Raw genomic sequence first — 25,576 nt, forward strand, 5'->3', positions numbered from 1 at the left:
ATTCAAAAATCCTTAAATACTCATGGAAGTACCTCGAATACAGTGCCAACCTACTATCCTAAACCTCTCCCTCTTGTCCCCCAAACAAATACTTTGCTTGAAAGTTAATACACACTGTCAGAGCCTGGAGTTAGAATTCTGAAAGACTCCAGTTTTAGTTTTGATGCCAATTGCCTAGCTTTGGTCAATTTAATTATGTGCATGATTAAGAATGAGGTTTGTGATATCTATTGTCAATAGCCCAGGAATCAGTTTTCTAGGTTCCTTCTGTGCTTTTGGTTACACCTATAATATTCTTCCCTTCCTCTTTACTCCTCAGAATCCTGCCTATCCTTCAAGGATCTGTTCTTTCCTTAACCATTTCCTGATGCCCCCAGCCAATGTTGATCTAAATCAACATCGCTTTTTTTCTTTTTGAAGACAGGGTCTCACTCTGTGGCCCAGGTTGAAGTGCAGTGGCACAATCTCAGCTCACTGCAACCTCCGCCTCCCAGATTAAAGTGATTCTCTCACCTCAGCTTCCAGGGTAGCTGGGACTACAGGTGCGTGTCACCATGCCTGGCTATTTTTTTTTTTTTTTGGTAGAGACGGGATTTTACCATATTGGCCAGGCTGGTCTCGAACTCCTGACCTCAGGTGATCCGCCTGCCTTGTCCTCCCAAAGTGCTGGGATTACAGGCGTGAGCTTGCATTTGATATCTAGGCCACTATTACATATATTTTGGATATATTCTATCGTTAGTTTTCTTAAGATGCATATTCCTCCCTAATTAGAATGTAAATCCGGCCGGGCGCGGTGGCTCAAGCCTGTAATCCCAGCATTTTGGGAGGCCGAGACGGGCGGATCATGAGGTCAGGAGATGGAGACCATCCTGGCTAACCCGGTGAAACTCCGTCTCTACTAAAAAAATACAAAAAACTAGCCGGGCGAGGTGGCGGGCGCCTGTAGTCCCAGCTACTCGGGAGGCTGAGGCAGGAGAATGGCGTGAACCCGGGAGGCGGAGCTTGCAGTGAGCTGAGATCCAGCCACTGCACTCTAGCCTGGGCGACAGAATTAGACTCCGTCTCAAAAAAAAAAGAATAAAAAAAGAATGTAAATCCTACTGAATACAAGAGGTATGACTTATCTAAAAAATGAACCTCTTTAATACTACAGGTATTCATAACTGTATGTTGGTTGTTTCTTTAAAAAGGGCCATTATGCTATTGTTGTTTTTATGTGATATTGGTAGTCCTACTTCACAGGGACAGTTTAGGGAAGCACTGCATGTAAATGCAATCCGTCTGGCTCAGCTTTAGAGTTATCAGGTTCCTATCAAGGATTTGACTTTTTTCTTTTCACCAAATGGAAGATCATCAAGAAACTGTAGAAAAGATGAAATGGAAAATATTAAGTGGGTTACAGTCCCAAATCAACAATTTATTCATGTTTAATATTGAAGTAAAGAACACTGTTTTGGCTGGGCACGGTGGCTCATGCCTGTAATTCCAGCACTTTGGGAGATCGAGGCAGGCAGATCACGAGGTCAGGAGTTCAAGACCAGCCTGGCCAACATGGTGAAACTCTACTACTAAAAATACAAAAAAATTAGCTGGGCATGGTGGTCGTGCCTGTAATTCCAGCTACCCGGGAGGCTGCGGCAGAATTCCTTGAACGCGGACCTGGGAGGCGGAGGTTGCAGTGAGCCAAGATCGTGCCACTGCATTCCAGCCTGGGCTACTGAGCGAGACTCCGTCTCAAAAAACAAAAACAAAAACAAAAAACCCAGTTTTGTCAGTAGTTTCATTTATGGTCACAGAATCCCAGAAAATAGGTAGTGACGATTTTGGATGGGAAACAGGCCAGTGTCACATTTTACAAAATCGGGTAAGAACTAGAATTTGAAAATTGTGCTGACATAGTAGCACAGATGTCTTAGCCTTGTTTCCTTCCAACAGATTACTGGAGGCCGGGCGCAATGGCTTACGCCTGTAATCCCAGCACTTGGGGAGGCGGACGAGGGCAGATCCCGAGGTCAGGAGATCGAGACCATCCTGGCTAACACGGTGAAACCCCGTCTCTACTAAAAATACAAAAAATTAGCCGGGCGTGGTGGCGGGCGCCTGTAGTCTCAGCTACTCAGGAGGCTGAACCCGGGAGGCGGAGCTTGCAGTGAGCCGAGATCGCGCCACTGCACTCCAGCCTGGGCGACAGAGCGAGACTCTGTCTCAAAAAAAAAAAAAAAGAAAGAAAAAAAAAAAGATTACTGGACTAAGTGATGGCTGGATTCTGTCAGTCTCAGGTCAAATTACGAGTCAGCGATTTGGACGCGACAAGCAATGTTCTCAGTGAGCTTCTCACTCATGGTCTTGCAGAGCTGATAGCAATAAAGCTATGGTGGAATTTGTGAGGCTTAATTAGGTGGAAATGCACACTTTTGTCGGGAGAATAACACGTTCACCAGCGGACACAGTGGTATTTTTTAACCAATCGCAATTCTTTACGTTCGTATTATTCTAAGGGAGCAAAGCTTTGCCCCAACCCCCACCCCCATGTCCTGGTATTCTTCCACTCCCTGACAGCTTTAGAACCAGGGTTCCAAAGTCTTTGCTTAGCCTAACGGTGACATGTTTGTCACAAAGCCAGAGGCCGGTGTACTCGGGTTAGAGAGGGCCTTTGTCGTTGGGTTTTATTCTTATTGTGTTATTCGGGCTCCACAGACCCAAATACCAGTCAACTGGGTTGGGCGAGGTAGGAACGGATGAAGCCCACCGTCTAACAATCTGGACATCTATAGGAGGAGATCCGCCGCTCGAAACAGCTGACCCAGCAGCGACTGCGGAACCACAAGGAGCGTCTGCAAAGATCGACCCCGCCATCCCGCCGTCCCGCTCGGTGACCGGAGACGCAGCCGGGAACGCGACTGATCAGGCTACGGAGCCCGGCCGCAGGGCGAAGTCGGTGCGGTTCGAGGCCTCAGAAAGGGACACGCAGCAGCGGCGGTGGCGCTGACTCAGCCTGGCCTCCCTGCAGTCCCCCTGGCAGCCGCAGCAGCCACAGCAGCCACACGCGCGGGCAGCTGGGCCACACGCTTCCCCCGCCCTCGGCCCCACCCGGCCGCACCCTAGGCCGCGCGGCGTCACAGAGCGCATGCGTGCCGCGGGGGATGCCGGGAGCGCGCAGTGGCGGCAGCAGCGGCGACGGCAGTAACAGCGGCAGCTACAGCGGGGACGCGAGCGGGGCGGTGACGGTGTGGGAGGTGGTCTCACTCTTGGGAAAACTGCTGGGCACCGTCGCCGCGCTGAAGGTGGTTCTGTACCTGCTCCGAGTGTGCTTAGCGATGGCCTGGAAATCCGGCGGCGCCAGCCACTCGGAGCTAATCCACAATCTCCGCAGTAAGTGCCACCTCCGCCCGTTGTAGGGCAGCTAGGGCAGGCTGGGCCTGGACCGGGTCCCCCTGGGCCGTCTGGAACGTTCTGTCTGCCCCCGCGCGCCTGTTGGAGGGCTTCAGCGCAGAGTTGCCCCAGTAGTCCCGAACGGCGTGCGCTTGCAATCGCCTCCCTCGGGACCTGTCACTCGTCGACGACGTGGACTGGAAGAGGAGAGAAAGAGCCAGGGGCCGCTGGTGGTGGGGGCAGGGGCAGTCGTCTCCCTGCAGGCCCTGGGGGAGGGAGTGCAGTACAGGTGGTGCTGCTGTCACTCAGGTCCGCGTCCGGGTCCGGCTTGTGAGGGGCGTGCCTTCGGGGTGGGAGCGTGTGGGCTAGGCCTTGTAGAGAGAGTGGGCTGGCGCTCAGGAGACCCCACGCTCGTCTCCTGCATTTTTCTCACCTTCCTCCTCCATAATCAACCTCACTGCGAGCTTTCCCTCTTATGCAGCCTCCCCCGCCCTCGGTTTTTTCCCTTGGAGGGAGATGCCACCGTCTGATACAGGCGAGGGGAGGAAGATGAGAGTATTGCCATTGCAGATGCTGGGAGAAATTTCTCGGGCGGCTGTCCAGTGGAAAGCTCCGTAGGGGGCGGAGAAAGAACAGAGGATGCTGTTCCTGAGAGACTTGTGTTTCAGGAGCCTTTACAGGTCCTGGATCAACAAAGGGTTGCGTGTCTAATGTTCCAACTTTTTTCAGGGCTACCATAGGCTTTAAAAACCTTTTATGGAGTTTCTTTATATCATTCTCTTACTGTATTCCTTCTTCTGATGATAATTTTAGGGTAGGATGATTGCTGTGTCACTTTCTTTTTTTAAATCGAAATATAGCGTCCCCGTTTTGTTGGGAGACTACAAGGGCCACAGTCTATAATAATCTCACTGGTCAGAATTTATAACACTCTTTGCTACTAACTTTGCAGTAATCATATCTTGCCACATGGTATTTTTAATTGTCCTGTGTTACTTAGCTTTTCATGTGTTTGTCTTATCTCCCAACTCGATTTGTAATTTCCTTAAGGGCTGGCACCATTAAAATTTTTTTTTGGCCGGGCTCGTTGGCATGCCTGTAATCCAGTGCTTTGGGAGGCCAAGGCGGGTGGATTACCTGAGTTCAGGAGTTCGAGACCAGCCAGGCCGACATGATGAAACCCTGTCTCTACTAAAAATACAAAAATTAGCCGGAGGTGGTGGTGCCTGCCGGTAATCCCAGCTGCTTGAGAGGCTGAGGCAGAAGAATCGCTGGAACCTGGGAGGCAGAGGTTGCAGTGTGAGCCAAGATCTTACCACTGCACTCCAGCCTGGGCAACAAGGGCAGAAACTCCATCTCAAAAAAAGAAAATTTTTTTTAAACTTCTCTAAGAATTTAATAGTCATCCCTTTTTTTCATAAATGCCCATTAAGTGTCCATTATATGCCTAAATCTGTGCTAGACAGACCAAGGTGGCTGAAAGAAATTAGGAGTGCTGTTTGGCACATGGTTCGTACTTTTTTTTCTTTTTTGAGACGGAGTCTCGGTCTGTAGCCCAGACTGGAGTGCAATGGCACAGTCTTTAGTCACGCAACCTCCGCCTCCTAGGTTCAAACAATTGTCCTGTCTCAGCCTCCCGAGTAGCTGGGACTACAGGCGCCTGCCAGCACGCCTGGCTAATTTTTGTATTTTTAGTAGAGAAGGGGTTTCACTATGTTGGCCAGGCTGGTGTCGAACTCCTGACCTCGTGTTCCACCCACCTTGGCCTCCCAAAGTGCTGGGATTATAGGCGTGAGCCACCGTGCGTGGCCAGTATTTAATATATTAGTCATTTTCAATTTTTTTTGTGGGGGGACAATACTTAATGTGGAAACTGACTCTTTAGTGTTTGGTAACAGAGAATGTTTGTTTATTTTTTTTGACAGGGTTTCACTGTCACCCAGGTTGGAGTGCAGTGGCGTGAGCTTGGCTCACTGCAACCCCTGCTTTTTGTGCTCAAGTGATTTTCCCACTGCAGCCTCCTGAGTACAGGGGTGCCACCATGCCAGGCCAATTTTTGTAGGTTTTTTTCTTTTTCTGATAGTTTATGAGATGGGGTCTTGCTATGTTGCCCAGGCTGGTCTTTAACTCCTGGACTCAAACGATTTGTTGGACTCAGACTCCCAAAATTTTGGGATTACAGGGGTGAGCCACCACATCTGGCCATGGTGAATGTTTAGATGTTAACTTTTTTTTTTTGAGACGGAGTTTTGCTCTTGTTGCCCAAGTGGAGTGGAGTGCAATGGTGCAATCTTGGCTCACTGCAACCTCTGCCTCCTGGGTTCAAGCAATTATTTTGCCTCAGCCTCCTGAGTAGCTGGGATTACAGATGCGCGCCACCACCCAGCTAATTTTTTGTATTTTTAGTAGAAACAGGGTTTCACTGTGTTAGCCAGGCTGGTCTCAAACTCTTGACCTAAGGTGATCTGCCTGCTTCGGCCTGTCAAAGTGTTTGAATTACAGGCGTGAGCCACTGCGCCCAGCCTAGATGTCAATGTTTTGTCAAGCATTGTCAGGTTCATTTTATGGAATGATGCTTGATTGGAAATGGACATTTATGTGGTACAACAGTAGTATGAAGTATGATTTGGGTTCTCGTGGATGGCACATAAGCTTAATATGTTGTAAATATTTTTATGAAATCCCTTAACATGATCTCAGTGCCTCCTATTGCAGTATATGTACCTGGAACATTTTGTACACAAATTGTGATTAAGTAATTTTCCAACAGTAGATTATCATAGTAGGCACTTGGCTGTGGCAGAAATTTGTAATCAATCAGGCTCTTAAAGTCTCTCCTTTTTGGGCCAAATTTGTGGTAAGCCAAGACTAGATAGATCTTTTCCCAGTGGTTTTATAATCACTTTAATGTATTATATTACTGTTCTTAGCTGAAATTTCTAAGAATGTTTTTCTGTCAGAAAATTTAATAAGGAATATTTAGCATACATAGATGTTGATTTTGCAAATAGTTTAATACTAGATTTATGATTGTTAAGAGGAATTTAGAGTAGTATAGTTGTTTAGCTTCTTTTGTAACACTTGTGCAACTTTAGTTTCAACTTCTTGCTGAGGTAATTCTAGCTAATAGATTTCTTTTTGTTAGCTTATTATAAAAGTAATATTTGCTCATGTGAAAATTGCAATTGATATAAAATTTGAAAATACTGCCTTCCTTCCTCATTATTCTACTGTGTATATTCTGTCTAAGTTAAAGGTTTTTAATTGAAATCTTAGAAAAATATAAAAATGTGATTATGTTGATGTTGAAATGAAAAGGGGCCTGCTTACTAGAAGAGGAAGGAAATTACAGTTTTAATTTTTTTTTTTTTTTTTTTTTTGAGACAGTTTCGCTCTTGTTGCCCAGGCTGGAGTGCAATGGTGCGATCTCAGCTCACCACAACCTCCACCTCCCGGGTTCAAGCTGTTGTCCCGCCTCAGCCTCCCAAGTAGCTGGGATTATAGGCATGTGCCACCACGCCCAGCTAATTTTGCATTTTTAGTAGAGATGAGGTTTCTCCATGTTGGTCAGGCTGGTCTTGAACTCCCAACCTTAGATGATTCGCCTGCCTCAGCCTCCCAAAGTGCTGGGATTAAAGGTGTGAGCCACCGTGCCTGGCCAATGGTTTTTTTTGTTGTTGTTGTTTTGTTTATTTTTAAGAAGTGAAGCTTAATATAATTTGTTAAGAATATTTTGTTTTCGCCGGGCGCGGTGGCTCAAGCCTGTAATCCCAGCACTTTGGGAGGCCGAGGCGGGTGGATCACGAGGTCAGGAGATCGAGACCATCCTGGCTAACACGGTGAAACCCCGTCTCTACTAAAAATACAAAAAACTAGCCGGGCGTGGTGGCGGGCGCCTGTAGTCCCAGCTACTCGGGAGGCTGAGGCAGGAGAATGGCGTAAACCCGGGAGGCGGAGCTTGCAGTGAGCTGAGATCCGGCCACTGCACTCCAGCCTGGGTGACAGAGCAAGACTCCGTCTCAAAAAAAAAAAAAATTTTGTTTTCCTTTATGTATTAGAATCCATCATAACAGCAATATGGTTGTATGATTTCATAGTTGATGCATCATTTATAGAATATTTCAGATTGTAATGGTAGATTTCTTATGTCATGGCTTATATCATAACTGCTCTTAAGTAACTTAGAACAGTGACTAAAACTTGAGCATGTTTCAAAATCTCCTGGATCACCTGGAGAGCTTGTCAAAACACAGATTGTTGGAGCTTGAGAATTTGTATTTCTAACAGATTTGTAAATGGTGCCAGTGCTGGTCCAGGGACTACATTTTCAGAACCAGTAACATGTAGAATTGAAAATTATAAGGTTGAATTCTGCCAGCATTTCAGCTAAATCAGTGTTATGCTTTAGAATAATGTTTTAGAAAAAACCGATAGCAGTCTTGCCCTATAGGGTGCTTGGTGATGTTCTCTATATTGTCCAGTGTGGTAGCTACTAACTCCGTGTGGCATTTAACATTTGAAATGCGGACAACTGAAGAACTGAAATTCGATTCTTTTTTAAAATTAACTTAATGAAATAATCACATGTATCTAGTAGTTACCATATTGGACAGCACAGGTCTCTAGAAATGAAAAATACAATTATTTTATGATTATGGACTGGTAATGTGCTCATGAAACAAATTAGCTTAATTTAAAACAACTATGAGCCTGCTTAATCCAGGGAATGTGACTATTTAAATAATGTTTATATTAAAGTTAACTTCCTACTTGTATTGAGATAATTTCAAGCCATGGTAAAATTTAGGAAGATACCCAGAGTAGTTGAGGTGATGTTCTGGAGCAGAGGTATTTAAACCAGAGGGTTTGTGGGAAGTTAACTTAATGGATAGGCTTTAAATGCTATACAGTAGTCCCTCCCTTATCCCATGGTTTTGCTTTCTGAAGTTTCAGTTACCCCAAGTCAACTGAGGTCTGAAAATATTAAATGGAAAATTCCTGAAATAAGCAATTCATGAGTTTTAAATTGTGTGCCATTCTGAGTAGCATGAGGAACTCTCTGGATGTCCCACTTCATCCTGCCCGTGACATGAATCATCCCTTTGTTCAGCATATCCATGCTGTCTACACTACCTGCCCGTTTGTCACTTAGTAGCCTATTTGGTTAGCAGTGACTGTCACAGTATCACAGGGCTTGTGTCCAAAAAATCCTTATTTTACTTAATAATGGACCCAAAGTGCAAGAATAATGGTGCTGGCATGTAATTATACTTGTTCTATTTTATTATTCATTATTTTTGTTAATTTCTTAATTGTGCCTAATTTATAAACTAAACTTTATTATAGGTATGTTATATATAGGAAGCAAACAACATACAGATGGTCCCTGACTTAACAGTGGTTTGACTTACAAGTTTTTTACTTTACTGGATGTAAACCTGTCATAAGGGACATAAACCTGTTATAAGTTAAGGAGGGCTGAGTGCGGTGGCTCACACCTGTAATCTCAGAACTTTGGGAGTCTGAGGCAGGAGGATCGCTTCAATCCAGGAGTTTGAGACCAGCCTAGGCAACATAGTGAGAATAACATTTGTCATTTTCTCTACAAAAAATAAACAAAAGTAGCTGGGCGTTGTGGTGCATGCCTATAGTCTCAGCTACATGGGAGGCTGAGATGGGAGGATCACTTGAGCCTGAGAGGTTGAGGGTACAGTAAGCCACGATCATGTCACTGCTCTCAAGCCTGGGTGGTGGAGCAATACCTTGTCTCCAAAAATAATAATAATTACAAAAAAATGTTGAGCATCTGTATGGGCTATATGGGCTTTGGTACTGTATATGGTTTCAGGTATCTATTAAGGGTCTTGGACTGTATTCCCTGTGAATAAAGGGAAACTACTGTACTGACCACTGAAAGCAATTAAGTTCTTTTATCTATTTTTATTTGTAAAAATAATTCAGTCCATTCCCCTAATACGTCAATTATTTCTACTTATGTTTCTTTTGCATTCTTGACTTTGTCACTTTATATATATAATGTTTATAGAATTTGTCATTCAGTCAGCTGATATTTGAGTGCTTTCTATATGATAGGCACTGAGGATACAGCAGTGAACAAAACAAACATCCACTCCCTCTTGTAGCTTCTAGTGGGAGCAGCCAAGTATAGTATGTCACATGATAAGTGATAAAGTAGGGAGGGAGGACAGAGTGTGTAGGGCAGTAGGTTTATAGTTGTAGAGAAGGCCTCAGTAAGGTATCATTTGACCAAAGACTTGCTGGAGGAGTAGACACAGATCATGCAGGTAGACTTGGGATAAGCATTCCAGGCAGAAGAAATAGCGAATTCCAGATTTGGATTTAGGGTGTGGGAGAAAGATTGGAGGCAAGGATCCAGCACCAGGGTTTTAGGTCTTGGCAACTGGAATGATTTGCCATATTCTAAATTGGAAATGGTGAGTGAGTGAGCAGCCACGTTTATTCTGTGAGGAGGGGACTGTGAGAGATCAGGATATTATTTTGAGGAATGCTTTTCTTATAAGACATTTAAGTCAAGATCTTTAGTAGGCATTTGAATATGCAAGAATTATGATGATTTGTAGTTTTTATATCCTAAAAGCATTTACTTTTGTAAATAAGGAAATTATTTTCTAATTCTATCTACAGCACCAGTTCTTAGCCACTAGTAGGTGTTGCTACTAGAAAAGAGCACTTATTGTTTCCTTTTTTTTTTTTTTTTTTGAGACAGAGCCTCTCTCTGTCGCCCAAACCTCCAGCTGCAGTGGCGTGATCTTGGCTCACTGCAACCTTTGTTTCCCGGGTTCAAGCGATCCCCCCACCTCAGCCTCCTGAGTAACTGGGACTACAAGTGCACACCACCATGCCTGGCTATTTTTTTTTTTTTTTTTTTTTTTGGTAGAGATGGGGTTTCACCACGTTGCCTAGGCTGCTCTAGAACCCCTGGGCTCAAATGATCCACCCGCCTCCGTCTCCAATAATGCTGGGATTACAAGCATGAGCCACTGCGACCACCCAGCATTTAGTCTTAATATTCCATTACTTTTGTATGTACATGGGAAAAATAAAACCAGCTAGTAAAATCCTAAGAAATTGGGGCCTTGGAGTCCAGAATATACCTTCTCATTTTGACTTATTTTAAGCCAGTCTTATGGATAGGTACTAGTAAGTAAACTTAAAATCCTGTGTGTATGTTTAAATTTAAATTATATAAAAATAAATAAAATTGACTGGGTGTGGTGGCTCATGCCTATAATCCTAGCACTTTGGGAGGCTAAGGTGGGTGGATCACCTGAGGTCAGGAGTATGAGATCAGCCTGGCCAACAACGCGAAACCCCATCTCTACTAAAAATACAAAAATTAGCTGGGCATGGTGGCAGGAGTCTATAATCCCAGCTACTCGGAGGCTGAGGCAGGAGAATCGCTTGAACCCAGGGGACGGAGGTTGCAGTGACCCGAGATCACTCCATTGCACTCCAGCCTGGGTGAAAGAGTGAAACTGTCTCAAATAATTAAATAAATAAATTAAATTAAAAATTTTTATCTTTAGTCATACTAGCCACATTTCAAGAGCTCAGTAGCCACATGGAGTTAGTGACCACCCTGTTGGACAGTGCAGATAGAGAACAGATCTGCCATCACTGAAGGTGCTTTTGGATTGCAGTAGATCTTGATGCTTGGCTGTATTACATTCTAGTTAATAAGATCTTAGGCTGTAGGAGGGGAAAGATTCAATTGTGCTGTTACAAAAATATTTTTATTAATACTATATTTAGCTTTGGTTAAATGCTTTCAGGGTGGCAGTGTAAAACTAAAGATTATCGGATAAGGGCGATGAAGATAACAAGAGGATCAGCATCTTACATGGTGCTTTGAAGGGATTGAGGTGGTTTGGTTTAGCAAAGGCTTTATGGAGCAGTGGTGTTTAAATGTGAAGAAATGTCATGTAGTAGAGGGTCAAGCCAGGACAAATGGGAGGCAGATTTTGGCTCATTATAAGTAAGTATTCAGAAGGCTATCCTAACAATCAAAGAGTTGGCTTTGAAAAAGTGTTTTCTCTCACCGAATATGTTGAAGCAAAGAATGGTTGACCATTTCACTGTAAGGGATCTTGTAGAAGGGATTTTGTCATCAGATTTGAATGTACGCTAGATCTCTAAGAACCCTTCCAAATCCAAGATTCTGTGATCCCCCCCCCCCCAGTGGTCCTTTGTACCTATATTTTATGATTTTAAAAAATGTTTTATATTACTTTTTGAGACAGAGTCTCACTCTGTTGCCCAAGCTGGTGTGCAGTGGCGTGATCTCGGCTCACTGCAACCTCCGCCTCTCTGGTTCAAGTGATGCCTTAGCCTCCCAAGTAGCTGGGACTACAGGCATGTGCCACCATACCCAGCTAATTTCTGTACTTTTTGTAGAGATGGGGTTTCACCATGTTGGCCAGGATGGCCTCGAACTCCTGACCTCAAGTGATCTGCCCGACTTGGCCTCCCAAAGTGCTAGGATTACAGGAATGAGCCACTGCGCCCGACCAATTTTTTTTTTTTTTTTTTTTTTGAGACGGAGTCTCGCTGTGTCGCCCAGGCTGGAGTGCAGTGGCCGGATCTCAGCTCACTGCAAGCTCCGCCTCCCGGGTTCCTGCCATTCTCCTGCCTCAGCCTCCCGAGTAGCTGGGACTATAGGCGCCGCCACCTCGCCCGGCTAGTTTTTTGTATTTTTTAGTAGAGACGGGGTTTCACTGTGTTAGCCAGGATGGTCTCGATCTCCTGACCTCGTGATCCGCCCGTCTCGGCCTCCCAAAATGCTGGGATTACAGGCTTGAGCCACCGCGCCCGGCCGACCAATTTTTTTTTTCTGTCTTTTTTTTTTTTTTTTTCCTGAGACAGAGTCTTGCTGTGTTGCCCAGGCTGGAGTGCAATGGTACAATCTCAGCTCACTGCAACCTCCGCCTCCCCGGTTCAAGCAATTCTCCTACCTCAGCCTCCTGAGTAGCTAGGATCACAGGCATGTGCCCCACCACACCTGGCTAATTTTTGTATCTTTAGTAGACAGGGGGTTTCACCATGTTGGCCAGGCTGGTCTCAAACTCCTGACTTTGTGATCTGCCCGCCTCGGCCTCACAAAAGTGCTGGGATTACAGGCCACTGCGCCTGGCCCAATTTTTTTTTTTTTTTTTTTTTTTTTTTTTTTTTTGAGACTGAGTCTGGCTCTGTCGCCCAGGCTGGAGTGCAGTGGCCGGATCTCAGCTCACTGCAAGCTCCGCCTCCCGGGTTTACGCCATTCTCCTGCCTCAGCCTCCCGAGTAGCTGGGACTACAGGCGCCCGCCACCTCGCCCGGCTAGTTTTTTGTATTTTTTAGTAGAGACGGGGTTTCACCGTGTTAGCCAGGATGGTCTCGATCTCCTGACCTTGTGATCCGCCCGTCTCAGCCTCCCAAAGTGCTGGGATTACAGGCTTGAGCCACCGTGCCCGGCTCAATTTTTTTTTTTTTTAAATAGGGTATGGATTGCATGAAATTACTTGTGGAGTGTATGTGTTTTAGTAGCCAGCTACAGAAGTTTAACTTCTTTTATTTTTATTTTTATTTTTATTTTATTTTATTTTATTTTTTTGAGACGGAGTCTCGCTCTGTCGCCCAGGCTGGAGTGCAGTGGCCGGATCTCAGCTCACTGCAAGCTCCGCCTCCCGGGTTTACGCCGTTCTCCTGCCTCAGCCTCCCGAGTAGCTGGGACTACAGGCGCCCGCCACCTCGCCCGGCTAGTTTTTTTGTATTTTTAGTAGAGACGGGGTTTCACCATGTTAGCCAGGATGGTCTCCATCTCCTGACCTTGTGATCCGCCCGTCTCGGCCTCCCAAAGTGCTGGGATTACAGGCTTGAGCCACCGCGCCCGGCCAGAAGTTTAACTTCTAATGTTACCTGCATTTTAAGTTTTGTATAACATTGTAGTTTGTTAGTGATGTAAAGGCATCATCTAAATACTATGTAAATTAAAAGTTATTAAGGTATAGTGAGAGAACCATTTTTTTTCCCCCATTGGTTGGCAGAGAAAAGTACATATTTTAAATAATCGCTGGTACTTTGAGAATATGCTTTACCATAACTTGCCATCACATAAAATTCTTCCTTAATTATATTGTGAATTATTTTTTACGTTTTTGAGACAGAGCTTTGCTCTTGTTGCCCAGGCTAGAGTGCAGTGGCGCCATCTTGGCTCACCACAACCTTCGCCTCCCGGGTTCAAGTGATTCTCCTACCTCAGCCTCCCGAATAGCTGGGATTACGGGCACGCGCCACCATGCCCAGCTAGTTTTTGTATTTTTAGTGGAGATGGGGTTTCACCAAGTTGGCCAGGATGGTCTCAATCTCTTGACCTCGTGATCTGCCTGCCTCGGCCTCCCAAAATGCTGGGATTACAGGCGTGAGCCACCGTGCCCGGCCATATTGTGAATTTAAAACGAATTCCTTTCAGACTTTTTCAGTACAGAAAGTACTTTGGGAGTGTCTCAGCTTCTACTTAGCATCTGTCATGCCTAATGATTCTGAATGGGAAGGAAAAGGTGAAAGTTTTATTAATTTCTTACTGTTTTTCCAGACATGTTGATAGCAGAGAAGAAATGTAGGGTAGGTGATGAACAGCTATCCAAGTCTTATAAACTAATGTAATAAGGTAATTATTTCTTTTATTGAGATGTAACCTTGTAACAAGCTTAGAAAGTTTCTATATGACTTGAAATCCATCTGCAGCTTATTTTCTTTCTTTCTTTTTTTTTTTTTTTTTTTTTTTTTTGAGACGGAGTCTCGCTCTGTCGCCCAGGCTGGAGTGCAGTGACTGGATCTCAGCTCACTGCAAGCTCCGCCTCCCGGGTTCACGCCATTCTCCTGCCTCAGCCTCCCGAGTAGCTGGGACTACAGGCGCCCGCCACCTCGCCCGGCTAGTTTTTCGTATTTTTCAGTAGAGACGGGGTTTCACTGTGTTAGCCAGGATGGTCTCGATCTCCTGACCTCGCGATCCGCCCGTCTCGGCCTCCCAAAGTGCTGGGATTACAGGCTTGAGCCACCGCGCCCGGCCTATTTTCTTTCTTTCTTTTTTTTTTTTTTTTTTTTTTTTGAGATGGAGTTTTGTTCTTGTTGCCCAGGCTGGACTGCAATAGCGGGATCGCAATTCACTGCAACCTCTGCCTCCCTTGTTCAAGCGATTCTCCTGTTTCAACCTCCCGAGTAGCAGAGATTACGGGCACCCGCCACCACATCTGACTAATTTTTATATTTTTAGTAGAGACGGGGTTTAACCATGTTGACCAGGCTGGTCTAAACTCCTGACCTCAGGTAATCCACCCGCCTCGGCCTCCCAAAGTGTTGGGATTATAGGCGTGAGCCACCGCGCCAGGCCTATTTTCTTACCTGTATTTTCAGTTCTTCATACCAACACAGGCCCTCTTTATTTTTTCATTTCTGCCAGAGTTTTCAGCATTTTTCTGTTCCCCCAGATCGTATATCTTAGAATAATCACTGATTCTTTCAGACTGTCATCAAATTAACTCAGCAGTTCCTACAAATGCCTTTCAAAACCCTCCGTTTCACCATATTTTCATTGATACCATCCCAGCCCAAGTTCATAGTTGAAACTTAAGAGTAACATACCTGGTGTCTGATTGGTTGTCATACTTTTCAGTTTCCCTCCCTTCAGATCCAATCCATTCTACACATTATACTGATTTTCCTAGTGTACCGATTTCTGTTTTGTCACTTTGCTGCTTAGGTTTCTTTTTTTTTTTTTTGAGACGGAGTCTCACGCTGTTGCCCAGGCTGGAGTGCAGTGGCGCGATCTCGGCTCACTGAAAGCTCCGCCTCCCGGGTTCCCGCCATTCTCCTGCCTCAGCCTCCTGAGTAGCTGGGACTACAGGCGCCCGCCACCGCGCCCGGCTAATTTTTTGTATTTTTAGTAGAGACGGGGTTTCACTGTGGTCTCGATCTCCTGACCTTGTGATCCGCCCGCCTCGGCCTCCCAAAATGCTGGGATTACAGGCTTGAGCCACCGCGCCCGGCCTTGCTTAGGTTTCTTAATGCTTACCGTATCAGGTGTAAACACCTTTTGCTTAGCTTTCCGGGCCTTTTTAGAGTCTGACATAGCTTACTCCCATGCTCCAACTCCAGTCCTGTTCTTCAGGCTGGGTTTATTTACCTCTTCATATGCTTTGTGCATGAGGGTACATTGTTCAGTTGCTATAACAAAGACCAAACAATACCTTAAACAAAATAAAAGTTTCTCTCTCCCATATCAATCCAAACAGTTCAAGGCTAATATGGTGGTTCTGTGGCACTGAGGACCTAGACTCCTCTCTTGTTGCTCTGCTGTTTCCCTCATCTGCAAGGTTAAAGATAGTTTACCTTCACCATTTCCCTCTTCCAGCCAATGAGGAGGTAAGCAGGAGAAAAAGGAAAACACCCATTCCTTTTAAGAGCATGATCTGGGCTGGGCACAGTGGCTCACGCCTGTAATCCCAGCACTTTCGGAGGCCGAGGTGGGCGGATCATGAGGTCAGATCAAGACCATCCTGGCCAACATGGTGAAACCCTGTCTCTACTAAAAATACAAAAAATATCTGGGCATGGTGGTGCATGCCTGTAGTCCCAGCTGCTCAGGAGGCTGAGGCAGGACAATTGCTTGAACCAGGGAGTCGGAGGTTGCAGTGAGCTGAGATCGTGCCATTGCACTCCAGCCTGGCAACAGAGCAAGACTCCGGTCTCAAAAAACAAACAAACAAACAAAAAACAAAAAGAGCATGATCTGGAAGTTGTATCCCTAATTTTTACATATGTTCCATTGACAAGAACTTAATTGTAAAGGTTCACATAATCACAGGGAGACTAATTGGGAATGCACCCAAAATAATTCTATTGCTATATACTGGATTATAGAGGATGCAGGTAAAAAGAAAATTGTGTGTGTGTGTGTATGTGTGTGTGTGTGTATATACACATATATAAAACTATGATATAACTATGTGAAGGAAGGGGATAGGTTTGTATTGTGTAAATACTCATCCATCTTGGCGGAAGGTCAGCAGATGATGTCTAAAGTAGATAAAACGCAAAATATATGTATACACACACACACACACACACACACATACATAAAATAAAATTCTATCACTATGAAAGTAAAGGAGTCCTTGCTGTATCTTGCTAATTGTAAGGGTGGGGTGTGTGTGTGTGTGTGTGTGTGTGTGTATACATATATATACACACATACATACTATCTATGATAGGTTAGGATAATTGAGAATATTAATTTTTAATCAAGTAATATATGTACATATTTAAAAGATACGGAATAAGATGAGCTTATAATGAAAAACAACATTCTTCCCCATTCCCTAACTCATTGCTTAGAGTGCACCACTTTTAACTGTTTTTGGTTCTTGTGATTGCCTTCATATCTTTAAATCATATGCTTAAATTGATGTTTCGTGTTTTATCTACTTTAGATGTCATCTGCTGACCTCCTGCCAAGATGGATGAGTATTTACACAATATAAACCTGTCCCCTTCCTTCATATAGTTATAGTTTTTGGTTCCTCTTTTGTGGTTACCTTTGTAACTTTCAGTAATAGACTTTAACCTCTATTTCTTGTTCCATAATTTATAAACTGACACTACCTCTTAACCCATCTACTTGGTGAGAAAGGGTATTAGGGAGTTCCCGCTCTCATTTCCTAATTGATAGACAGTTCTTTTACATTTTCAGAGTTGATAACATTTACATTTTGTTTTGAGCAGTAAATAAATCTTATGCACTTAATTGTTGATTTCAAAAGTTGAAAGTCAGTAGCCATCATTAATATTTATGACTATATCCATACTTTGCTGAACTATGTAGTGTATTGAGTTTATTCCCTGCCCTTTGTTCCCTGTATTACAGGCTTTTCTACTATTGAAGACTTTCTACTATAAAAAGACTTTATACTATTGAAGGCCTTTCTACTATTGAAGAATGTTTTTCCTTTTTTTTTTTTTACCGCTCCATTAGTTGCTTGAAATCTTGCCACATTTTAGTTTTCCTCATATGTAAATCATAACTCTTGTATAGTGTTTTTGTGTTTTTCCTGGAATTTGATTTATCCTCTGTGCCCGTTTTCACCCATGCTTCAATTTGGGAAAAGAAACATTTTTCTTAACATGACCCTAATTTTTTCAAGGTTTTTATTATTTGGCTGATAGCTTGGATTCTATTGCATTATCCTTTTTGAATCCTGTTTTCACTTGAATCATTGCATATTTGGACCAACATTAGCCATTATTATAATCATTTAATTAGGGTCTTTAGACCCTATGATGGCAAGCAGATTGGGTATGGGTGGCTCTCAAGTTGTTTTCTATTTCAAAAAAGCCTAATGGTAATTGCACGTTTACCCCTAACTAGCCTGTGCATGCAAACTAAAACATCAAATTACTTTTCTGTTTGTTAGAAATATTTTAGGGCGCTGGCAGTTGTATATATCATAGATTACCAGTGATAGAAAAATGATTTAATAACTTAGTAAATATATAATAGTTTGGTTTAAGCATCTTTTAAAACATGGGATCCTGGGCAAAAATAAATAATAAGAAAGTTGTGAAAATTTTTGGAAACCACCCAGTAATGCCTAAAAAAGTTTTATTCTGAGCCTTGATGGGTTCAGCTTTTTAATAAATGACTGATGGCATGCTATTAATAACAATTCCGAGTTTTGGTAAATTCCATATGCCTTCATATCTATAGAGCCAAAGAAGCTCACATAAATTTGATAGAAGTATCTTATCGAGCTTGAAGGAAATGATTTCTTTAATTTACTTTGATTTTTAGAATGTACCTCAAGTACAATCTTTAAGATATCACACTTAAGTGTCCATCTAGAGAGGAATGAATACAGTGAATATGATGATGGTTTCAAAAATTGATGAATATTTGGCAGTGTTGAGTGAAGCTGCCTAATCTGAAAAAAATAAGGCTTGAGGTAGTCATGATTTATCTTTATGTAAAAAATAGTTGACCAGATAGAAATTCAATATATTCTTTGTGGCTTCAGAGAATAACACTAAGAGTTTCATGTGAGTGAATTATAAAAGGGAGATTCATCTTAATACAGAGAAATTGTCTAATAATCGGAATGGTCTGAATGAACTAGTAAGAACCACAATAATGGAACTCTTTTAGAAGAGAATATGGTACCAATTTATGAAGTTAGACTTGATGGCTCCTAAAACCTCTTGTGACCTTGAGAGTCTATGAATCACCCTCTGGAATTTGAATTAATTTCAGGGAAATGAACCACTCAATTATTTTGGGAAATGAAATAGTAGAACTCACTAGGCTATTTGAATATGTTAGTAGCAGTATAGTGAAGTGATCGTAGAAATCTAACATCTTAATTTGAATAACCCTACCTCTTATTTGCTCTGTTATCTTGGACTACATAACTAGTCTTTCTAACCTCAATGTTATGATCTGTCAAATGAAATAATAATAGTGCCTACTTTATAGGCTTGAGACAACCTAAGATTCTGTTTATTAGAACTGTATCTTTCACATAGTAAACATTCAGCAAATATCACTGCTATTATTACTCTGCTTTTAAAACTTAAAAAAAAAAAAAATGTTTTCAGGCTAGGGACAGGGGCTCATGCCTGTAATCTAAGCTGAGATGGGAGGATCACTTGAGGCCAGGAATTTGAGACCAGCCTGGGCAACATTGCAAGACCCACTCTCTAAAAAAAAAACTTTTAAAAATTAGCCAAGTGTGCCAAGTGTGGTGGCATGCACATGTAGGCCTAGGTGTTGGGGTGGCTAAGGCAGGAAGAGCACTGGAACTCAGGAGGCTGAGGTTATAGTAAGCTATGATGGTGCCACTGCACTCCAGCCTAGGCAACAAAGCCAGAGCATGACTCTAAAAATAAAAAAATGGGGCTGGGTGCCGTGGCTCACGCCTGTAATCCCAGCACTTTGGGAGGCCGAGGCGGGTGGATCAGAGTTTCACTCTTGTTGCCCAGGCTGGAGTGCAGTGGCGTGATCTTGGCTCACTGAAATCTCCACCTCCCGGGTTCAAGCGATTCTCCTGCCTCAGCCTCCTGAGTAGCTGGGATTACAGGCGCCCACCGCCATGCCTGGCTAATATTGTATTTTTAGTAGAGACAGAGTTTCACCATGTTGGTCAGGCTGGTCTCAAACTCCTGACCTCAGGTGATCCATCTGCCTCGTCCTCCCAAAGTGCTCGTATTACAGGTGTGAGCCATCATGCTCAGCAAAAAAAAAAAAAAATTTAAGGTCAATTAACGACACTATTAAAGGTATAAATACAGACTTTCCAAGTAACAATGAATATTTTTTTAAATCAGCAAAAAAGGCACATCAAATAGAGAAAACAACGTAAATAGTGATAAACTGGAAAAGACAAACTCATATGGTCTTTCCATTTTAAAATATAAATTTTGGATAAATTACCCAAATAGAAAACTTTATTTCTACACAAAGAAGCGTAGGCAAGCTACCCAAAAAGGTCATTAGACTAAAACATTGAAAGCATTTTTAAAATTTTTATTTATTTATTTTTTATTTTTTGAGAGAGTCTCGCTCTGTTGCCTAGGTTGGAGTACTGTGGCGCCATCTTGGCTCACTGCAAGCTCTGCCTCTCGGGTTCAAAAAAATTTTTTTTACTATCTGGTTTATCAGTATGAAATGATATCCTTTGATTCCTTCTACTACCTGTACAACAATCAGTGATCTAATTCGACTTTCCCTTTTTTCCTCCTCCCATTGTTTTTAGTTGTATTCTTTCTACTTTGTCAGAGCATACAACATTTAAGTGCTTTTATTTCACCCATGTTCCTATCCTTATTTTTGCCTTTGCTATACAATTGCATATGTGTCCTTTGCCAACATATCCCTGGTTATCTCTTGGTTAGATGAAACACATCCTCTAGAAGATTCCTCAGAAAGGGCTTGTGTGTGCAGCATTCTCTGAGTTCCTGCATATTCAAAATGGTTTTTTTCCTTCCTATAGCCTTGATATTTGAAGGACAGCTTGGCTGGGTATAAAATCCTTGGCTTATACTTAAAAAAAATCAGCTTTATTGAGGCATAAATTATATAAAAATTCACCAGTTATAAGAATACAATTTGAAAAATGTGACAAACAGAATGTGTAACCACCAATTTCATTATGATGTACAACATGGGTCAGCAAACTACAGGCCACAGACCAAATTTGGCCTGCTGCCTGGTTTTATAAATTTTTATTGGAACACAGCCACACTTTCATTTATATAGTGTTTCTGGCTGTTCTTGCACCACAGTGGCAGTGTTTAGTAGTTGCAACAGAGATGATATGGCTTGCAAATCCTAAAATATTTACTATTTGGATCTTTACAGTTGTTTGCTGATCTCAGGAATAGAATGCTTCTTTCACCCAAAAAGTTTTCTCGTGTCTCTTTGCAATTAATCTCTTCCCTTCTCCTATCTCCTAGCAACTGCAGATGGGCCTTCTACCACTATGGTTTTGGCTTTTCTTGAATGTGTTAAAAATTGAATCATATGTAGTCTCCTCACCTGGTTTCTTTCACTTAGATGAGTGCTTTTGAGACTCATTCAAGCCAAGTGTGGTGGCTCATGCCTGTAATCCTAGCACTTTGGGAGGCTGAGGCAGGTGGATCATGAGGTCAGGAGTTCAAGACTAGCCCGGCCAACACAGTGAAACCCCGTCTCTACTAAAAATACCAAACTTAGCTGGGCGTGGTGGCAGGCACTTGTAATCCCAGCTACTTGGGAGGCTGGGGCAGGAGAATCACTTGAACCCAGGAGGCAGGTTGCCATGAGCCAAGATCACGCCACTGCACTCCAGCCTGGGTGACAGAGCTAGACTCCGTCTCAAAAAAAAAAAAAGAAAAAAAGAAAAAAAAGGGATTCTTTCATGTTGGGTAGATCAGTAATTCGCTCCTTTTTTTTTTTTTTTTGGTAGAGACAGGTTCCCACTATGTTGCTCAGGCTGGTCTTCAACTCTTGGGCTCAAGTGATCCTCCTACCTTGGCCTCCCACAGTGCTGGGATTATAAGCATGAGTCACCGCACCTAGCCGTTCACTTCTTTTTATGGTTGACTTGCACTTTCTTTCCTTGAATTTCTTGAAAATGCTGCTTTATTCTTACTTTGCTTTGAATCTTGCTCTTAATTTTTATTTTTATTTATTGAGACAGGGTCTCACTCTTGTCACCCAGGCTGGAGTGCAGGGCATGATCAGGGCATACTGCATCCTTGACCTCCCAGGCTCAAGCAATCCTCCCACCTCAGTCCCCTGAGTAGCTGGGTCTACGGGTATGCGTCACTACATCCGGCTAATTTTTTAAGTTTTTTTGTAGAGGTGGGGTCTCTTCATGTTGCCCAGGGTGGTCTCGAGCTCCTGGACTCAAGTGATCCACCCACCTTGGCCTTCTAAATTGCTGGGATTACAGACCTGAGACACTGCATCCGGCTTGTTTATTGCTCTTAAGAAACCTGTGGTGACCTAATTTTTTGTTCGTTTGTTTGTTTTGAGATGAAGTCTCGCTCTGTCACCCAGACTGGAGTGCAGTGATGCAGTCTTGGCTCACTGTGACCTCCGCCTCCCAGGTTCAAGTGATTCTCCTGTCTCAGCCTTCTGAGTAGCTGGGATTACAGGTGTACGCCACCACACCCGGCTAATGTTTGTATTTTTAGTAGAGACAGGGTTTCGCCATGTTGGCCAGGCTGGTCTTGAACTCCTGACGTCAGGCAATCCACCCACCTTGGCCTCCCAAAGTGCTGGGATTACAGGCATGAGCCACCACACCCGACCTGTTTGTCTGTGTTTTGAGACAGGGTCTTACTCTGTTGCCCAGGCTGGAGTACAGTGACATGATCACGGCTCACTGTAGCCTCAACTTACTGAGCTCAAGTGATCATGCCACCTCAACCTCCAGGTAGCTGGAACCACAGGCACATGGCACCACACTGGCTAATTTTCGAATTTTTTTAAAGAAATGGGGTCTCCCTATGTTGCCCAGGCTGGTCTTGAGCTCCTAGGCTTAAGCAATCCTTTGGCCTTGACCTCCCAAAGTGCTCAGATTACAGGCATGAGCCACCGTGCCTGGCCTCTAATTTTTAAAATTCTTATTATAATAGGTAATTCGATCTATTTGTCTTGATTTTTTTTTTTTTTTTTTTGAAATGGAGTCTCACCCTGTCACTCAGGCTAGAGTGCAGTGGCATGATCTTGACTCACTACAACCTCCGCCTCCCAGGCTCGAACGATCCTCCCACCTTAGCCTCTGAGTAGCTGGGATCACAGAGATGTACCACCATGCTCAGATAATTTTTTTTTTCTTTTTTAATTTTTTTAAAGACAGAGCATTGCTCTGTTGCTTATGCTTGAGTGCAGTGGTGCGATTTCGGCTCACTGCAGCCTTTTCCTCCTGGGTTCAAGCAATTCTTGTGCTTCGGCCTCCTTAGGAACTGGGATTACAGGCATGTGCCACCATGCCCAGCTAATTTTTGTATTTTTAGTAGAGATGGGGTTTCGCCACGTTGGCCATGCTGGTCTTGAACTCCTGACCTCAAGTGATCCGCCCGCCTCAGCCTCCCAAAGTGCTAGGATTACAGACGTTAGCCACTGTGCCGGCCCAGCTAATTATTTTTGCCTTGATGTTCTGAGAATTTTTTTCCTTTGCTTTAAAATCTAATAGTTTCATTAGAATGTATTTTGAAGTTAGTTTTTCCTGGTAATATGTTTACTTCCTGGCACATTTTCTTAGAATATAGTTTTAAATACAGGTTTTGTTTAATCAGCAGAAATGTATTTATTTGCATTTAGTTTTCTTTTTATATTAGTTTTGAATGGCGTTGGTTTGAATTTTTTTTTTCTTTTTCCTACTTTTAGGCATTTTGTGGACAGACTTCATGTGTACCCCCTCCTGTTAGTATAGCGCCCTGCACCTTCTTTAATGGATGATGATATTAGTAGTGGGGAGGAAAACGGGAGTTAGCACATATTTGTGCATGATTTTTTTTTTTTTTTTTTTGACACAGAGTCTTACTCTCTCGCTCAGGCTGGAATTCAGTGGCACGATCTTGGCTCACTGCAAGCTCTGCCTCCGGGTTCAAGCAATTCTCCTGTCTCAGCCTCCTGAGTAGCTGGGATTACAGGTGTGCGCCACCACACCTGGCTAATTTTTGTATTTTTATTAGAGATGGGGTTTCACCATGTTGGACAGGCTGGTCTCAAACTCCTAACCTTAAGTGATTTGCCCGCCTGGGCCTCCCAAAGTGCTGGAATTATAGTTGTGAGCTACCGTGCCCAGCCTTGAGACAGGGTCATGCTTTCTCACCCAGGTTGGAGTGCAGTGGTATGATCATACCTCACTATAACCTCAAACTCCTGGGTTCAATTAATTCTCCCACCTCAGCCTCCTGAGTATTTATGACAACACACTTGTGCCATGATGCCCAGCTGATTAAATTTTTTTTTTTTTTTTGTAGAGACGAGGCTTTACTATGTTGCCTTGCCTCGTCTCAAGCCCCTGGGCTCAAGCTATCCTCCCTTACTGGCCTCCCCAAGCTTTGAGATTACAGGCGTGGGCCGCTGCATCCGGCCTTAAACTCAAATAACTAATTGTTGGGGAAGGCAAATATATTTTATTGATCTTGCTTTCCTTCTTGAGAAATTCACTTCTCCTGGCTCTACAACAGTATGGTCGTATCTTCATCCTGCCTCTGTGACTGCTCCTCATCTTTGATGACTCTGTTTCCTTTGCGTATCTTTTAGATGTTGGCTTTGTTTGTCTTCTCTATTTATTCTCTGGCCACTTTGAATTCACTTTGGTTGTTTCAGTTGCCATCCATAATAAATAGAAATCTTAATATCTATTCTAGATCTCTTTCCTGAGCTCCAGATCCATGTGTCCAGCTGACTACAGAGTATCTCCAGTTGTATGATCTGAAGCCGCTAACTGAATAGATAACTTACCTTTTTACCCCTTAACTTTGATCCTTCTACAGGATTTCTTAAATCGGTAAATGGCATCAGCATCTCAACGATTACCCCCACTCCCACTCCCAAATCCAGTCAGTCAGGTATATATTACCTACCAAATATAACTCATTATCCTACTTTTCTGTGTCCTTGCTGTTGCTGAAGACTAGGTTGGGCCCGGCGCTGTGGCTCACGCCTGTAGTACAGCTTTGGGAGGCTGAGGTGGGTGGATCATGAGGTCAGGAGATGAAGGCCAGCCTGGCTAACACAGTGAAACCCCATCCCTACTGAAAATACAAAAAATTAGCTGGGCGTGGTGGCGAGTGCCTGTAGTCCCAGATACTGGGGAGACTGAGGCAGGAGAATGGCGGGAACCCAGGAGGTGGAGCCTGCAGTGAGCCAAGATGGAGCCACTGCACTCCAGCCTGGGGGACAGAGCCAGATTCTGTCTCAAAAAAAAAAAAGAGAAACCAGGTTGCTGTTACCTAGTCCATTGCAACAACTTCCAGTCATTCTCTCTTCCAGTTCAGTCTCTACAGCATAACTGGTGTAATCATTCTAAAATACGTCTGATCGTGTCTCTCTCTTCTGAAAATATTTGCCTCATTTGTTTCAGAAAACGGAATCATCAAGACAGATAAAGTATTTGAAGTGATGCTAGCTACAGACCGCTCTCACTATGCAAAATGTAACCCTTACATGGATTCTCCACAATCAATAGGTAAGCTTTAGATTTCTGAAAACATCACATTTTTCATCATTTACTTTATGATTTTGGTAAGTAGAAAAAGCCTGGGACACAGATATTTATCTATTATTACCTTCTTAATTTGAATTTTATGACTCAGCAAGTTTCATAATCCCAAACGTGCCTATTTTAATAAAATTATGTATGTTTTTCTGTTTTCTGTTTTCTCAAACAATGTATACATAGTATAAAGAATTAAAAGCATTTTTTGAAATAAAATATTTTAGTGAAAAAAACCTTTTTTTTCTGGAGACGGAGTCTCACTCTGTCACCCAGGCTGGAGTGCAGTGGCGCAATCTCAGCTCACTGCAGCCTCCGCCTCCTGGGTTCAAGCAATTCTCCTGCCTCAACCTCCTGAGTAGCTGGGATTACAGGCGTGTGCCATCACACCCGGCTAATTTTTTGTATTTTAGTAGA

The 25,576-nt window shown here is 43.3% G+C and overlaps 1 protein-coding gene across 15 annotated transcripts in view; it reads left to right on the forward strand.

The window, feature by feature from the left end:
• The first annotated feature begins 3,141 nt into the window (after positions 1-3,141).
• The window catches only part of PCMT1 (protein-L-isoaspartate (D-aspartate) O-methyltransferase), a 60,686-nt gene continuing 38,251 nt past the window's right edge, over positions 3,142-25,576 (forward strand). For 8 of the 15 annotated variants that reach the window (XR_012433526.1, XR_012433527.1, XM_065543573.1 and 5 more), the window contains exons 1-2: positions 3,142-3,375; positions 25,028-25,132. Coding sequence is in view for 10 of the 15 variants with exons in the window: in XM_065543573.1 (XP_065399645.1) it covers positions 3,147-3,375; positions 25,028-25,132 (334 nt within the window). In the remaining 5 variants the exon portion in view is untranslated. The remainder of the gene's footprint in view (positions 3,376-25,027; positions 25,133-25,576) is intronic. The other 7 variants (XM_065543576.1, XM_065543574.1, XM_074037225.1 and 4 more) reach the window with 2 other exon arrangements.

This window comes from Macaca fascicularis, chromosome 4 (assembly GCF_037993035.2).
Source record: "Macaca fascicularis isolate 582-1 chromosome 4, T2T-MFA8v1.1".
NCBI classification, from domain to species: Eukaryota; Metazoa; Chordata; class Mammalia; order Primates; family Cercopithecidae; genus Macaca; species Macaca fascicularis.